Source organism: Drosophila erecta, unplaced genomic scaffold (assembly GCF_003286155.1).
Source record: "Drosophila erecta strain 14021-0224.00,06,07 unplaced genomic scaffold, DereRS2 tig00000055-arrow-pilon, whole genome shotgun sequence".
Lineage (NCBI taxonomy): Eukaryota > Metazoa > Arthropoda > Insecta > Diptera > Drosophilidae > Drosophila > Drosophila erecta.
The window spans coordinates 2,879,219-2,891,664 of record NW_020825200.1 but is presented as its reverse complement, the minus strand read 5'-3'; the positions used below and the strand labels follow the sequence as shown (position 1 = coordinate 2,891,664).

The 12,446-nt window shown below is 44.6% G+C and overlaps 2 protein-coding genes across 2 annotated transcripts in view; one reads left to right on the top strand and one right to left on the bottom strand.

Moving 5' to 3' along the window:
* The window catches only part of LOC6543019 (transmembrane and TPR repeat-containing protein CG31690), a 44,691-nt gene that overhangs the window by 21,836 nt on the left and 10,409 nt on the right, over positions 1 to 12,446 (bottom strand). The gene's annotated exons all lie outside the window — the stretch shown is intronic.
* LOC113564133 lies at positions 4,204 to 5,256 on the top strand. Its single transcript, XM_026979416.1, has 3 exons — positions 4,204 to 4,217; positions 4,274 to 4,567; positions 4,638 to 5,256. Exons 1-3 carry the CDS (start codon positions 4,204 to 4,206, stop codon positions 5,254 to 5,256), a joined length of 927 nt encoding a protein of 308 aa, XP_026835217.1.

The following is a 12,446-nucleotide window of genomic DNA, read 5'->3' as shown; positions in this document are numbered from 1 at the left end:
GCCATGAAACGGATTGCTTGCCTTGGATTTTGTGTAGCCGCAAAATATGCAATATTTTATTATTGTTGCCCCGAACAGTATGCAACACTTTATTTCAGCGCTATGCGCTTCCGTTTCGGCTTGGATTTCCTTTCGTCCTTCGCTCCTTTCGCTCCCTTCGCCCTCGCCCGCGAAGCCAAAGGACCTGGCTTTCGGCAGATCTGGAACAGTTCCAATCCTTGACTCCTTGGTGTTTTCGCTGGTGTGAGTGCCAAAAAGTATGCTAGATAGCTTTTGCATGCGATTTGAATGAGCACAAACGGAAGTCGCGCTGTGTTTGATGTTTTTTGTGTCCTTGTAGATAGAGCAGCACATGAGTGCCACTCGAAATCATTTTAAAACACTCGAAATCTGCTTTACGCTGAAGACTATTTCAGCTTGATAGTTTTCCTTGGCCAACTGCCTGCGGGTCTGCGGATTCATTGAGGGTTTTGAACTTTAAGCATAAGAATATCGAATTAATTAGGATACTCTTTTCCCCAAAGTATTTGAATGCAGAATGAAAACTTTTACAATTGATGTGCCACATAATTGAGTTCACAATCGAAAGTTCGACGCCGTATTTCAATCCCCCCATCAATGGGACATTGAACCAAACAACGAATAAATGTTTGTAAACTTTTCTCACCAGTATTTGTTCGTTCTGCCGGTTTATTTATTTTTTTCCACGATAAGAGTTCAATCAACCCATTGAGAGAGTTGTGCGGAACAAAAAGTTGTGAATAGACCGACTCTGTTGGCCACTCAGACTTTTTAATGACCGCTCCCAAATTCCCAGCCCGAAATTCAAAACTAAAGGCTGGGTATCAATACAAGCGCAAGGAGCGGGGCGATTCGGTGTGGCGTTAATTTGATGTCTTGCAGCATGTTGCACGCAATGTAGATGGTAATTAGGTCCGGGAAATGTCTGCAGACGGGGCGGTATTTGCTTCTTAATTGCGTAAACCAAGCGTTTGATTGCTATTTGCTCAGCAATTGACATTAAACAGTTGGGCCAATAAAAAATTAAAACGGAAGTCCCACAACAACGGGCATTCAAGTGCGAGTTTCGGCAAATATTTAATGTGTTTCGGGTTCGGGGTGTGAGACCTATGTTTTAACCCCCCGCCTAATGACTAACTAAACAAGCTGTTTTCCTACCCCTTTCCTTACACCCGCCACTGGGCCGCTGGCCGATATTAAAACAACAATATTATTATTAGCACAAACAGAAAACGGTCATTGGCCTACCCCCAATCGAAGAAGTCAAGAAACCTCAATTAGGCTGTCAATCAACACATTGAATGGAGTCGCGCCGAGTCGAATTGCCTCGTTTTGGCCATCGACATTCCGCCAAATAATAGAGCTATTGATTTTCTAACCCCTCTAATGACGCCCATGGCCGAGGGGGCGTTTTCTGACATGCCCCCGGCATTCCTTGATCGGTTAATTAGCTGCCTGCCCGCGGAATGGATTGCTCCTGATTTTCCCACTCTTTAACTTCAAACTGGAGCCAAGTCTGGGAATTAATCTGGCATACAACGAACTCTTGAGATGCAGCTCATCCATTTCCATTGCCAGAAGATAATCCCTTGAAGAACGGTGAAAAGTCGAATGGAAATACGGTGTGAGTGAGTGGGGGCAACTTTTTGCCAGTTGATAAACGAGCGGAACTGCAGGGGACTGTCAAATCTGAGCCTTTGTTCGATTTAATTATCGGTTGTACAAAGAGCTGGGCGGGCGAAATCTTTGCCGGGCTTCGAGGGCATATCCTTGTGGCATGTGGCATGTGGCATGTTGCAGGGTTGTAACAAAAAACCAATAATGAAAGTGGAGTTGCAATGCCGGCGATGTCAGTCCCTTGCAGCTTCACACTGCCCCAATGGGTCCCTCCCCCCAGCCGCCCACCGGCAAGGAATTCCCTCCCCTTTATCGATTAGCGCGTGTAACAGCTTTTACCTATGGGAATGTGAGTGCACTGAGCGAAAATTCCTTTGAAGCTTATACACAAAATGCCCCAGAGACGCTTAGTTTTTGAAGTGTTAAAATATGAGCACGAGATGTAACTCATTTCTTTCAGTGTCATTTACAATGTACACAAACAAGCAAGTTACTAAAACTGCTGTTGCCGATGACCTCGCAGCCCCGCTCCCCCCGGGGGAGTAAGGGGAGGGAGGGGGGGGGGGTGGCACGCGGGTCAAGGGGCGGTACTTGTGTATGTATGTGTGTGGCTGAGCAGAGCAAATGACGCTGCAAATGAAAGCAGGAAACGTTGCCACATTCATTCATTTTACACACAAAAGCCATTAACCGCTTTGATTCCATTGTTTTGTTTGTCATCATCATCATCAGCAGCAGAAGAGCAGCAGCAGCAGCAGCAGCGCCATCAGCAACATCACTCCCAAACCCAAACCCAAAACCGAACTCGAGCCCAAACCCAAGCACCATTTCCTGTTTCCCGGTGTAGGACCCCGCATTGCTGGCCATTTTCAATTCCCCATTCCCGCCAAAAGGTCATGGGTCACTAGGGGACAAGGGTTTGGGGCGAAGTCAAGGCTGCGATGTACACGACTAGCCATTTGATTTTTAATGGACTCGCCATTATAGAACCTATCACTAAATCCAAGGATAGTCCCATTTTCGGAATGATTACATCCAAATGATTGTTCTCTACTGCAGTTATTTAACTTTAATATGGACATTACAAACAAAGCATAACTGAAAAGTGAGTTTCAGATAGAAATCCAGCTTTCCTTAATGTTCTGATGTACAAATTACCCACTATACATATGTACATTTAATTCGATAGCAGCTTTAATTTGAGTATCAAGCGTAACTCCACAGATCTATTTATTATTTCTCCGGGCATTTTTCTTTACCTTCTCACCTATGACCTGCGGATATGTGCTGGTGGGGGAGTTTTAAGCCGAGCACTTTCACCCATTTGCCATTGTTGTCCCTCTTGCGCCCCAATATTATTATTATTGAAAGACTTTTGCTGAGCTGCGGGTTTTATAAAGTGCCTGCGGCTTGGCTTCCCTAGACCATCACCATCGCCATCACCATCACCATCATCGTCGACCGTGGACTCCGTGGATTCCATGGACCTTGTAGACCGTCTCCGTCCGTCCGTCCGTTCGTCCGTCCGGCGCTGGCAAAAAACGACTCTTGCGGAAAAATCAACATTGCACAAAAGTTTTCAGCGCTCCTCGTACCGCCAATACCCGGCACCACCCACTGGCACCGCCCACTAACAACCCACTTACACCCACCGACGCCACCTTCAACGTCATCGTTCATTTCGCTCCCTTTGCATTGCTTTTTTGTTTTGGCTTAGCGCTGATGATGTATGCACTTTGAAAAGAGTTGAGCAAAGTGGTTTTTCGGGTTTTGATGAGCTAACGTCAAGTCCTTTTGGCGCCCCTGGCCTTGCCACGCCCACTTGGTCGCCCCCTCCTTTTCTGGCTGAGAAATATGAGTTGGTGTGGATGGGTGTGGGTGTTTGATTTGCTCGTGTCGGTGTGTTTGACTTGCACTGCTGCATAAAGTTATTAATGGACTTCAATGGGGTTTCAATTATGCAATTTCTGCGATTTGAATTTGAATGATATTTTGATTGTTTGCTTGCGTTTGTTAGAGGATTCCCAAAATTGATGCATACGAATGCATTGTTTTAATTTAATCATAGAGCTAATGGCTTTGCGTTGGGACTCAGTCGAGCGTCAATTAATTGTTAAATAATTTACTTTGCAAATTAAAATGGACAAAATTCAACGAGTTTTTCAACACGCAATTTTAATAGCCTTTGATGTTTTAGCAATATTGGGTTTTAATTCATTAAGAAAACCTCTTATTTGGCCCAAATATGAGTGCATCAAAGGTGAAAAAGAACACTTTAGTAAGTTAAATATTTTTTTGGACAATATGATTAAATTTGCATTCGATACAACTATCTTCTTGATTTGCGTTTAATTTAATAACCAAATATTTTTAAAAGCTCAAACAAAATATTTTAAAAAGTTGAAAACTCAAAAATGCGCTTGGAGAGACCTCAAAATGAGTGCAGGGCTGCACTTTCACCGACTTATCGATATGGCGCTCTACTCTTAAGAAGATCTGGTCCCTCTAAATGAGGCTTCTTATAACTTAATTGGCAATTTCTGAATTAAGTTGAACCGAATTGGAATGAATTCACCCAGGTGAGCTACACTTAGAGATCTTTAAGGTACTTCCGCTTACTCTTGTTGATCATCAGAAACAAGTCGAAGCGCTTTAAGCCCATGGAAGCTCCGATCAAAACTAAAGTCATGAAAACGGCATTGAAGTCCCGGAAAACTCTATATAAGGATGCAAAACAGTCGTCTTCCAATAAAGATCCATCCGATTGCCATGTCCTGTCTAACAAAGCAGTCATGAAAAGTGGGGGCAGGCAGGAAAAGTCCTTGCCCATTGTGGCTCCAACAAAGTTGAGACAAAAAGATGTGCTGAGCATCTACGAAAACGTGGCCAAACTGGGCGACATAGAGCGATACTTGAACATTATATACAAGTGAGTTGAAAGTGAATGCACAGGGCGAATGTACCACATCTATTTGCATCCTATCATCTTATCCTCTTAGACCCTTCTACTGCTTGGGCATCACCACTTGCCAGTTCAATCTCTTGGAACTGGACCACGTTTTGGAAAATACCACATTCGAACCCGAAAAGCAAATGGCTGTGATCGTCCAGCGCTATTCGCCGATTTGCACTCTGAAGATCTATCCCCATGGCAACATTTATTGCCAGGCCTTTGGCAACAGCAGCGCCCAAGAAGGAATGACCAATATAATGCGAGAGCTGAGGTACCTGGGCTACAGGGCTCGTTTGCGACGGCTGAAGGTCAATGCGGTCAATGCCACCTTCAGTGTGCCCTTCAATCTGAGTCTGAGGCAGTTCCACCTGCAAAATCCAGTACTTACGCGATACGACACCTCGATGCATCCGTTCCTGATGTACAAGATGATGGGCACAACGGTCGAGTTAGCCATCTTTCCCACGGGCTTTGTAATCGTGCTTTTTGCCGCCACTAGAGGAATCACCCAGTTGGCCATAGCCCACGTTCTGCCCATACTGTACCGCTTGAAGGCTCCCAATCAGGATCAAAGCAAACTGTGCCTAAGCAGCGGCGATATCGACTACAAACTGCTATGGGAGAATCATTTCCAGAAGAATGGCGACATGACCAACGATTGGTAAATCCTCAAAATAATCCATAAACCATTTCAGCTCGTTTTATGTTATTTAAAAATAAACTTTCATTTTCCATGCCCACACAAAGTTTTGCTCTTCACGCTCTCATGATCTGGAGTCGGCTCATAAATGTCGGAAAAACGCCCGGAGTGGATTTTGTGCCCGCTTTAAATGGGTCTCAAAACTTTGTTTTATTACTAAGCCTGCCAAGCCCTCCGCAAGTCATTGCCTTTAAGTGGGAATACCCACAATCGGAGTCAGTCGAAATCACTCGCATATTTACAATGCAGATTTCCCGCTGCACTCCGTCCGGAAATCGAATGTTTGCAGTGCCCAGCCACCTGGGGGATATGGTTTCGAATGGTTATTGTGGCGGCAGTCCTGGTTGAGGTGGTGGCACACCGACTAGCATAATAAAAGTGACAGCGAGCAGGACAAAACCGAACGAAATCGAATCGGTAGCGAAAATGTGTCAAATGGAATTGGAAACCGACGGCTCCATCACTCCGAGCACTCCATCACCCCAAAAACCCACATTGCCCACACTCCTGACCAGGTGGCTTCGATTTGCGCTGGCCGACATGAAAAACAATTCAGTGTCATATTTGTGTGCCCGCCTTTGGTGTTTGTTTTGTAAGCGCAGCTCATCGGAATTGCCTCGGTGGTCCAGGTGCTGTTGGGATGCGGGAATGGAGTTCCCACTATTGTCCAGTAAAGTGCGAATAATTTGCAGCGCTTTTTCTGGGCGAGTAACTTTGCTGTTTGCCTTTCCATATGGGATAATGGTGCTGTGTTAGTTAGTGAAATCAGTTTTCACAATTTCCGATTAATGACAGCTTTAAGCAGATCGAATTTTCAGGTCAAAGCATTAATGCTGCAGTCTGCATAATAATATCAAGCAATGAATATTTGAATTCGCATTGCACAGCTGCGGTGCAATTAAGTTAATCAAATGGCGCACGTTTCCCTTTGTGGCTCATCCGGAAACTAAATCCACATAAGTAAGCACGCAGTTTTTGGTGGATTTGTGAGCTTTGTGCTGAGCAGCGGATGTGGATTAAGAGCTTAAGTTACACAAAAATTATATGTATTCACGCTGAAAAACAAATTAACTAAAATCTGCCCATTTGAATTTCAGGCGCAGAGCTAAAAATGCAAAAAGTAATTAATATTCTTGTGTTCGTGTGTCCGAAGGATTCGCATCCCGCAGGACAGTGCGGTGAGTGGAGCTGCGCCGGACTGCATTTTCATAATTCCAGGACAACAGCGAACAAAACGCTGGGGAGAGTCGGCCAACCCAAGAGGAGCAAAAACGAGAGCGGCGAAACGAAGCGCAGTAAATTCCGACGCACTGGAATTTATGCAGCAAATATTAACTTACCACACACACACACACATTCGAGCGAGTCCTGCCGCATAAATCCAAGTAAAGGAACGCTAAGGCAAGGACATGGGCCAGCCAAATGATCCCCAACCACCCGATTTGTGCTTGGCCAGCAAGAAGTGACAACAAAACTCATTAGCAGAACCGGCGACCGTGACCGTCGCGCAAAGGGGCGTGGCACCACGCCCACCCTCGCCTGCACAGTGGGCGTTGGCCGCCGTTCAACCGCAGACCGGGAAAATCGGTGGAAAACTCCAGAGTCCGAACAGAAAAACGCAGCGTGCACTTCCGTTTGGAGGCGAAAAGTTCCCATTTTCATGCCAGCTATTTTATTCATATTTTCACAGGCTGCACTTTATCTTAGTGCGGCGGTCTTAGTTGGCGAAATTGTGTGCAACCACGAAAATCTAATAAGCGCGCAAATTTGTTGACATTGCGCAAATGTTTTTTACGGGCCTAGCAGGAGCAACTTTCGCCAGTCCAGTTCAGTTCAGTTCGGTTTGGTTTGGTTCAGCCCCCAGAAAACAGGCAGCTCCTTCGTTAAAGATGACTGACTGGTGGTCTGGTGGCCTTGGGCCTTAACCCATTTCGGGGCAGTGCCAGATTCTCTTTTTGGCCAAATGAAAAGTTGTTCTCTGCGCCAATTCTCAAATAATTACGGCGGCCAAAAGGAACGGGTTCTCGGGGCGGATACGCAATATTTTAGAAATTATCTTTACCAACGGAATGCTGATGAAAGGCTTTCCAGTTTGCGCATAATTATTGTGCTAGATATTTGAACATGGCATTGTTGTACGAGAATGGAAATGAATGAGTGACATTTAAATCAACTGACGACAGTCGAACAATTGATTATTTAGCTGCAAAACCAGTAAGAACTACAACTTTTTAATATATATAATTTTTCTGTTCCCTTTAATCTAGGGTCAATCAGTTTCCCAGTTAATAAATGGGCCAGGGCCAGAGGAAAAACAGGAGCCGCATGAAGGGAAGGACTTGAGATCGCCACAAACACAAACAGCAACTTTCTCGTGTTTGTTCTGCCTTTGACAAGCCGGACGCGATGGTGCGTAAACCGTTTGGCTATTGCACTAAAAAATCCGGAATGCAAACCAGCAATGTTGCGGAGACAAAAGGTGACTTTGCATCGAGGACGTGGTTGTGCGGCCATGAGGACCGCCCACTGTCGACCCGGATGGTCCAGACAATTTCATTAACCGCTGCGCGCCGCTTTAAGGCCAAGACTTTGCCTCCTTTGATTTTTATCGGTTGAACTGTGACACGATGTCCTGGTGTCCCGATGTCCCGATGGCCCGATGTCCGGCTGTCCGGCTGTCCGGGACTGTCTGACAGGATTAAATGCGAGAGCTGCTGCCCGGGGACAGGGCGTAAAGTTTTTAATTATTTTTGTGGTTTGAAAATGCATCTCCCGACGACAGTCCACCCTTGCTGACCCATCTGCCCATCCGGTGGGTGGTTGCCCATCCAGGCAAAGGACATGGGCGGACTGCAGGATGAAGGAGCAACCGCAAACACTACGACTTTTATCAGCGCCTTGCCATTGTCGTGTGTTCCCCATGTCGGGCTCACTGCATTCATTTAAAAGAAAAGTGCAATAACATGTTATTTCGCCCCGGACGACAGGACTTTTGCCGCCTTTTTCTCCAGTTATGTGTACCCAGGACGATTGTTAACGTTAAGCGGCTTTAAAGCATTCCCTGCCTTATTACGTAATTACAATCGGATGACAGGGACGAAGGCACTCGCTGCATTGAATTATTCGAAGCACGCCAATAATTGAAACGGCGGGCAGGATAATTTAAGAATCGGGCAAGGTGGTGTGCAATCCGCCGAAATCAATGAAAAATTCAGTGATTTACATCCAGACATTTTTCGCTCATTATGGAAATTTATTTATTATCCCTATCCTCGCAAAAGGAAACTATGCAAATGGTACTGAAATGGTCAAGCCTGCGCTGAATTAATGCAGATTCAGCGGATTATTTGCCAATTTGATTGATTGCGAACTTATACAATTTTTTAAAAATAAGGCATCAGTTAAACAGCATTTGAGAAACGTTTTATCTTTGGTATATGTTCGAATAATATACAACATGTTTTTACTTTATGGCTTCGTTAAAGGCATAAGATTATTCAACAATATATAGCATTATGTAGAGAGTACTTATCGACTATTTATTCATGTCGCTTGGCTTTCTGTGCAGTTGCAAAGCTCGCATTTTATGCAGGTTCTCAGGAATTGCAGCTAATGCCATATTTTTGGGGCATGCCATGCACTTGGCTGGCTGAAAGAAAAGCAGAAAGCAGGGCAGCTATTTTTCGAGGAAATATCCGCACAAATTTTCACAATTAATATGCACTTCCTGTGCAGACGACTTGCAACCAGCTATGAATGCAGCCTTTTCCAGCCAACAACAAGTAGTGGGTGCATGGCTGGTATCGAATGGGTTTGGGATACCATGTCGTTTCGAGGAGAAGCCCAAACTGCCGCTGGGTTCACATGTGAGTTCATTGCTGCCATTAATGAATACGTGTGCAGCAATAAAGCCATTTTTTATGGTTGAAAGTCACGTGAGAAACTATTTAGTACATCTGCGAACGAGGCAGGTGGAAAGTGGGTGCAAAGTCGGTGCAACTTTGTGCCTGACACAGCCAGAAGAAAAGGCAACTTTCTTTCGCAGTCGCGGTAGAAGCCCCAAACGAATCACAGCAAAAAGTGAAAATATTTTCCAGCCACACACATGCATATTTATATGTGTGTTTTCTTTTTACAAGCCAGAACCAGAAACAGAACCCAAGAGTAAGGCATTTTGTGTGCGGGCTGGGCTGAATTAATTTTTGGCATTTATCAACTAAGCAAATTGAAATCGTGTCGGTCTAGTCTGGCATTCCTAACCCAGTTTATTGTTGGGCTCCTTTGTACCATACACTCGAGTACTTTTTGTGGCCTTAGCAGGAGCACCCATATGGCTGAACTAGTAAATCAACGAGTTTTTGATAGTTGCTCAACTTTTTTGGCACATCAGATAATTGATTTGCAAGTGGAGTGACTGGGGCGTTAATGAGTGACGCTTGCCAAAGTTTTTGATGGAAAAGGAAACGTATATCCTTCAAGGGAAACGTGCAGTTTTTCGATCAAACATTTGCGAGAATTTAAAGCCAGCTATTTGTAATTCCTTTTGACCAACCATAGTACTTTTCATATAAGAAGTGTGTTGCTGTTACTGAAATATCCCATATTTTAGTGCAGCCTAATCACTTCTTCTCCTCGCTGGAGGCGGAGGAAAATGAGTACTTCAATCCGCATTCTGGCCGACAACCGACCATAAAAGTACCAAAACTTGTGCACTTTATGGATCTCTTACCGCAGAGAACTAGCATTACGACCTTGTGGGCGGGCGGGCGTGTGGGCGTGTGGGTGTCTGGGCGATGTGGCAATGCACCCATTAGGCCGACCGGTAAATGAGCATTGAAGCAATTCATAAAACTGCCCAAACAAAAAGCCAATTTTATTCGCCCCAGGCACGCGTAAGTGGCGGCTTTCCTTTCTCCCTTCTGGTGGCGCCATTGTAATGGAGGTCCTGGGCCCGAGCTCTTAGAGTCCAAAAGTGCTGGAGTCCTGGAGTCTCGGAGTCCTGCAGTCCGGCGATGGTGAAAACGTGTTTACGCTTTTATTATGTAAAGAGCCGGACAAGCAGCTCAGCTCCGTGGCCGTAAAAAGAGCCGACGCACACTCGAAGTCCACAAATCTGCGTGGAGTGTAGAGTGTGGAGTGTTTTAGGCGTAAGCTTAGCAGCTCAGAGTCCTCGGAAGTCCTGCGTCCCGCGTCCTGCGTCCCTCGTCCTGCGCCGTAACGTATGCAAAGTAATTGCGCGCATTAAATATGTTCTGTTTTTATTAACTGCTGCGGTGGCTTGACTCTCTTAACGAGAAACAATTAGGAAGAACAGGCGTGTATCATAAAAATTAAAATTATGCAAATTCAAATTTTTTTAAGCTAGAGCAGCATGAAAAACCCGGAAAAAAAAACTCTGCAAGAAGGTGCGGAATTTCGGAGTTTGAGCGAAAATGCGGCAGACTGCAGGCAATTTTCGTCCTGTTTACATTTATTCCTCTATTCAGCGTATGCAAATCCCATAAAAACTCATTTTGAGCCAATTGACTGCATTGTTGCGCTTATTGTTCGTCGGACTCTTTGGATTCACTTTTTCAGGGGGCTCTGGTTCTATTTTGTAGTCGCCACTCGGTTGCAGCTGGGATTTTCAAAGAGGAAAAAGGCAGACGATGTCTGTCCATCATCATCTTCTCGCTGTTCAGCAGCGGTAATTAACTAAAATCGTGTTTTTATTTGCCAGACGACCAGAACGAAAGGCGAGAACAATGAAAAAATCCGTTCATTTGCGAAAATTGTTTAGCTCCGGAAGAATAACAAGGAATCCGGCAACGGGCAGCGAAATCGCAAATGGAAATCTAAAAATCCACTGCTGGGAAATGTAACCGTAAATGGGCACTAATACAACTGCTTTTCTCTCTATTGTCGGCACTGAGCAAAAAAACTTACAAATTCAAATTGGTGGAAAAATTAAGTTACATTTCCAAGTTCCAATGATTCTGGTATTTAAGGAAGTAGACCTAACAACTTGATCATCATTAATTTACAGGTAGGTAAAGTGCAGTTGGTTAGAAATTGTCTCAGTGTGCTTCTCTTTAAACAACTTTTCGCTAAACTCGCCATTTCACACACACACACACGTTCACATCCGCAGGAGCGCTTGTTGGTTTTTAATTTTATAGCCAAACAATATGCTTACAGATTTCGTTTGCAGTTTTTATTAAAAATCGATTGGCACACGTTCGCAGATGCGAAACATCCGAATGCGAAAAATACATGCACTTGAAGCATCCATCGGTGTGCAGCGGGTTAGCAATAATACCCGTTTGGCTTGTGGCTTTGCAACTTTCCCATAGATACATGTATATACAGATACTCGTATATGTGTGGATATGTATCCATGTACATGGGTATGTGATATCCTGTAGCCGAGGATGAACCATTGCAATGCGAGTTGGTGGGAGTGGCAATAAAGTATAGCATTGCCCGTGTATATTGACATGTCCGTGCTCAAATTAATCATGGACTACCCGTGAGATATGTTTGTATGTGTGGTGGTGGCACTGCAATTGCAACTGCAGAAGTCGCAGGACTATAGGTATTCGTTACTCCAACAAGTGTATTAGGACTTGGCAGTTTTTGCAACGTTTCTTAGCAACTTTTTGTTGGGCTTATAGCCTTGACATTCGGTTTTATCCTTGAGTAGAGTGAGTAAAGCAACTTCTACTTTAAAGTTTTATTCTAGTACTTTTCTGAAAGCTATATATGTATACTGTGCTGTTGCTTAAACATCTTGCACTTTGCTGTGCACGCATTTCCTCCACTAATATTTATTTTTCTCACTGGATATGTGGATGTACATACGGATATGCAACACCCACTGCAGATTACCAAAGTCGCAGCTAACATTTTTTTCCCAAAAAAAAAAAAAAAAAAAAAAAAATGGAGAAAGGAGTAGGAGAGCTGGTGGAAAAGGAGTATGAAAAAATGGGAAACTGTTGCAAGTGTGCTAAAGTTTCATGCTTCATTGGATGCCGACGCCCGGGGCCATTTTCCCACCTCCCAACCCATCTCCAGATGATTCCCATTCGCCGGGATCCTTGGAGCCCGTTTTCTTGGCGGCAACATCGGGGCACGCGCTCTCCAAGAACAATCAAATTTGCAACGAGCTGCTCCGGG

Coding starts and splice junctions, on each gene's coding strand:
- LOC113564133 (XM_026979416.1), top strand. Junction 4,568..4,637: donor TACTTGAACATTATATACAA/GTGAGTTGAAAG, acceptor TTATCCTCTTAG/ACCCTTCTACTGCTTGGGCA.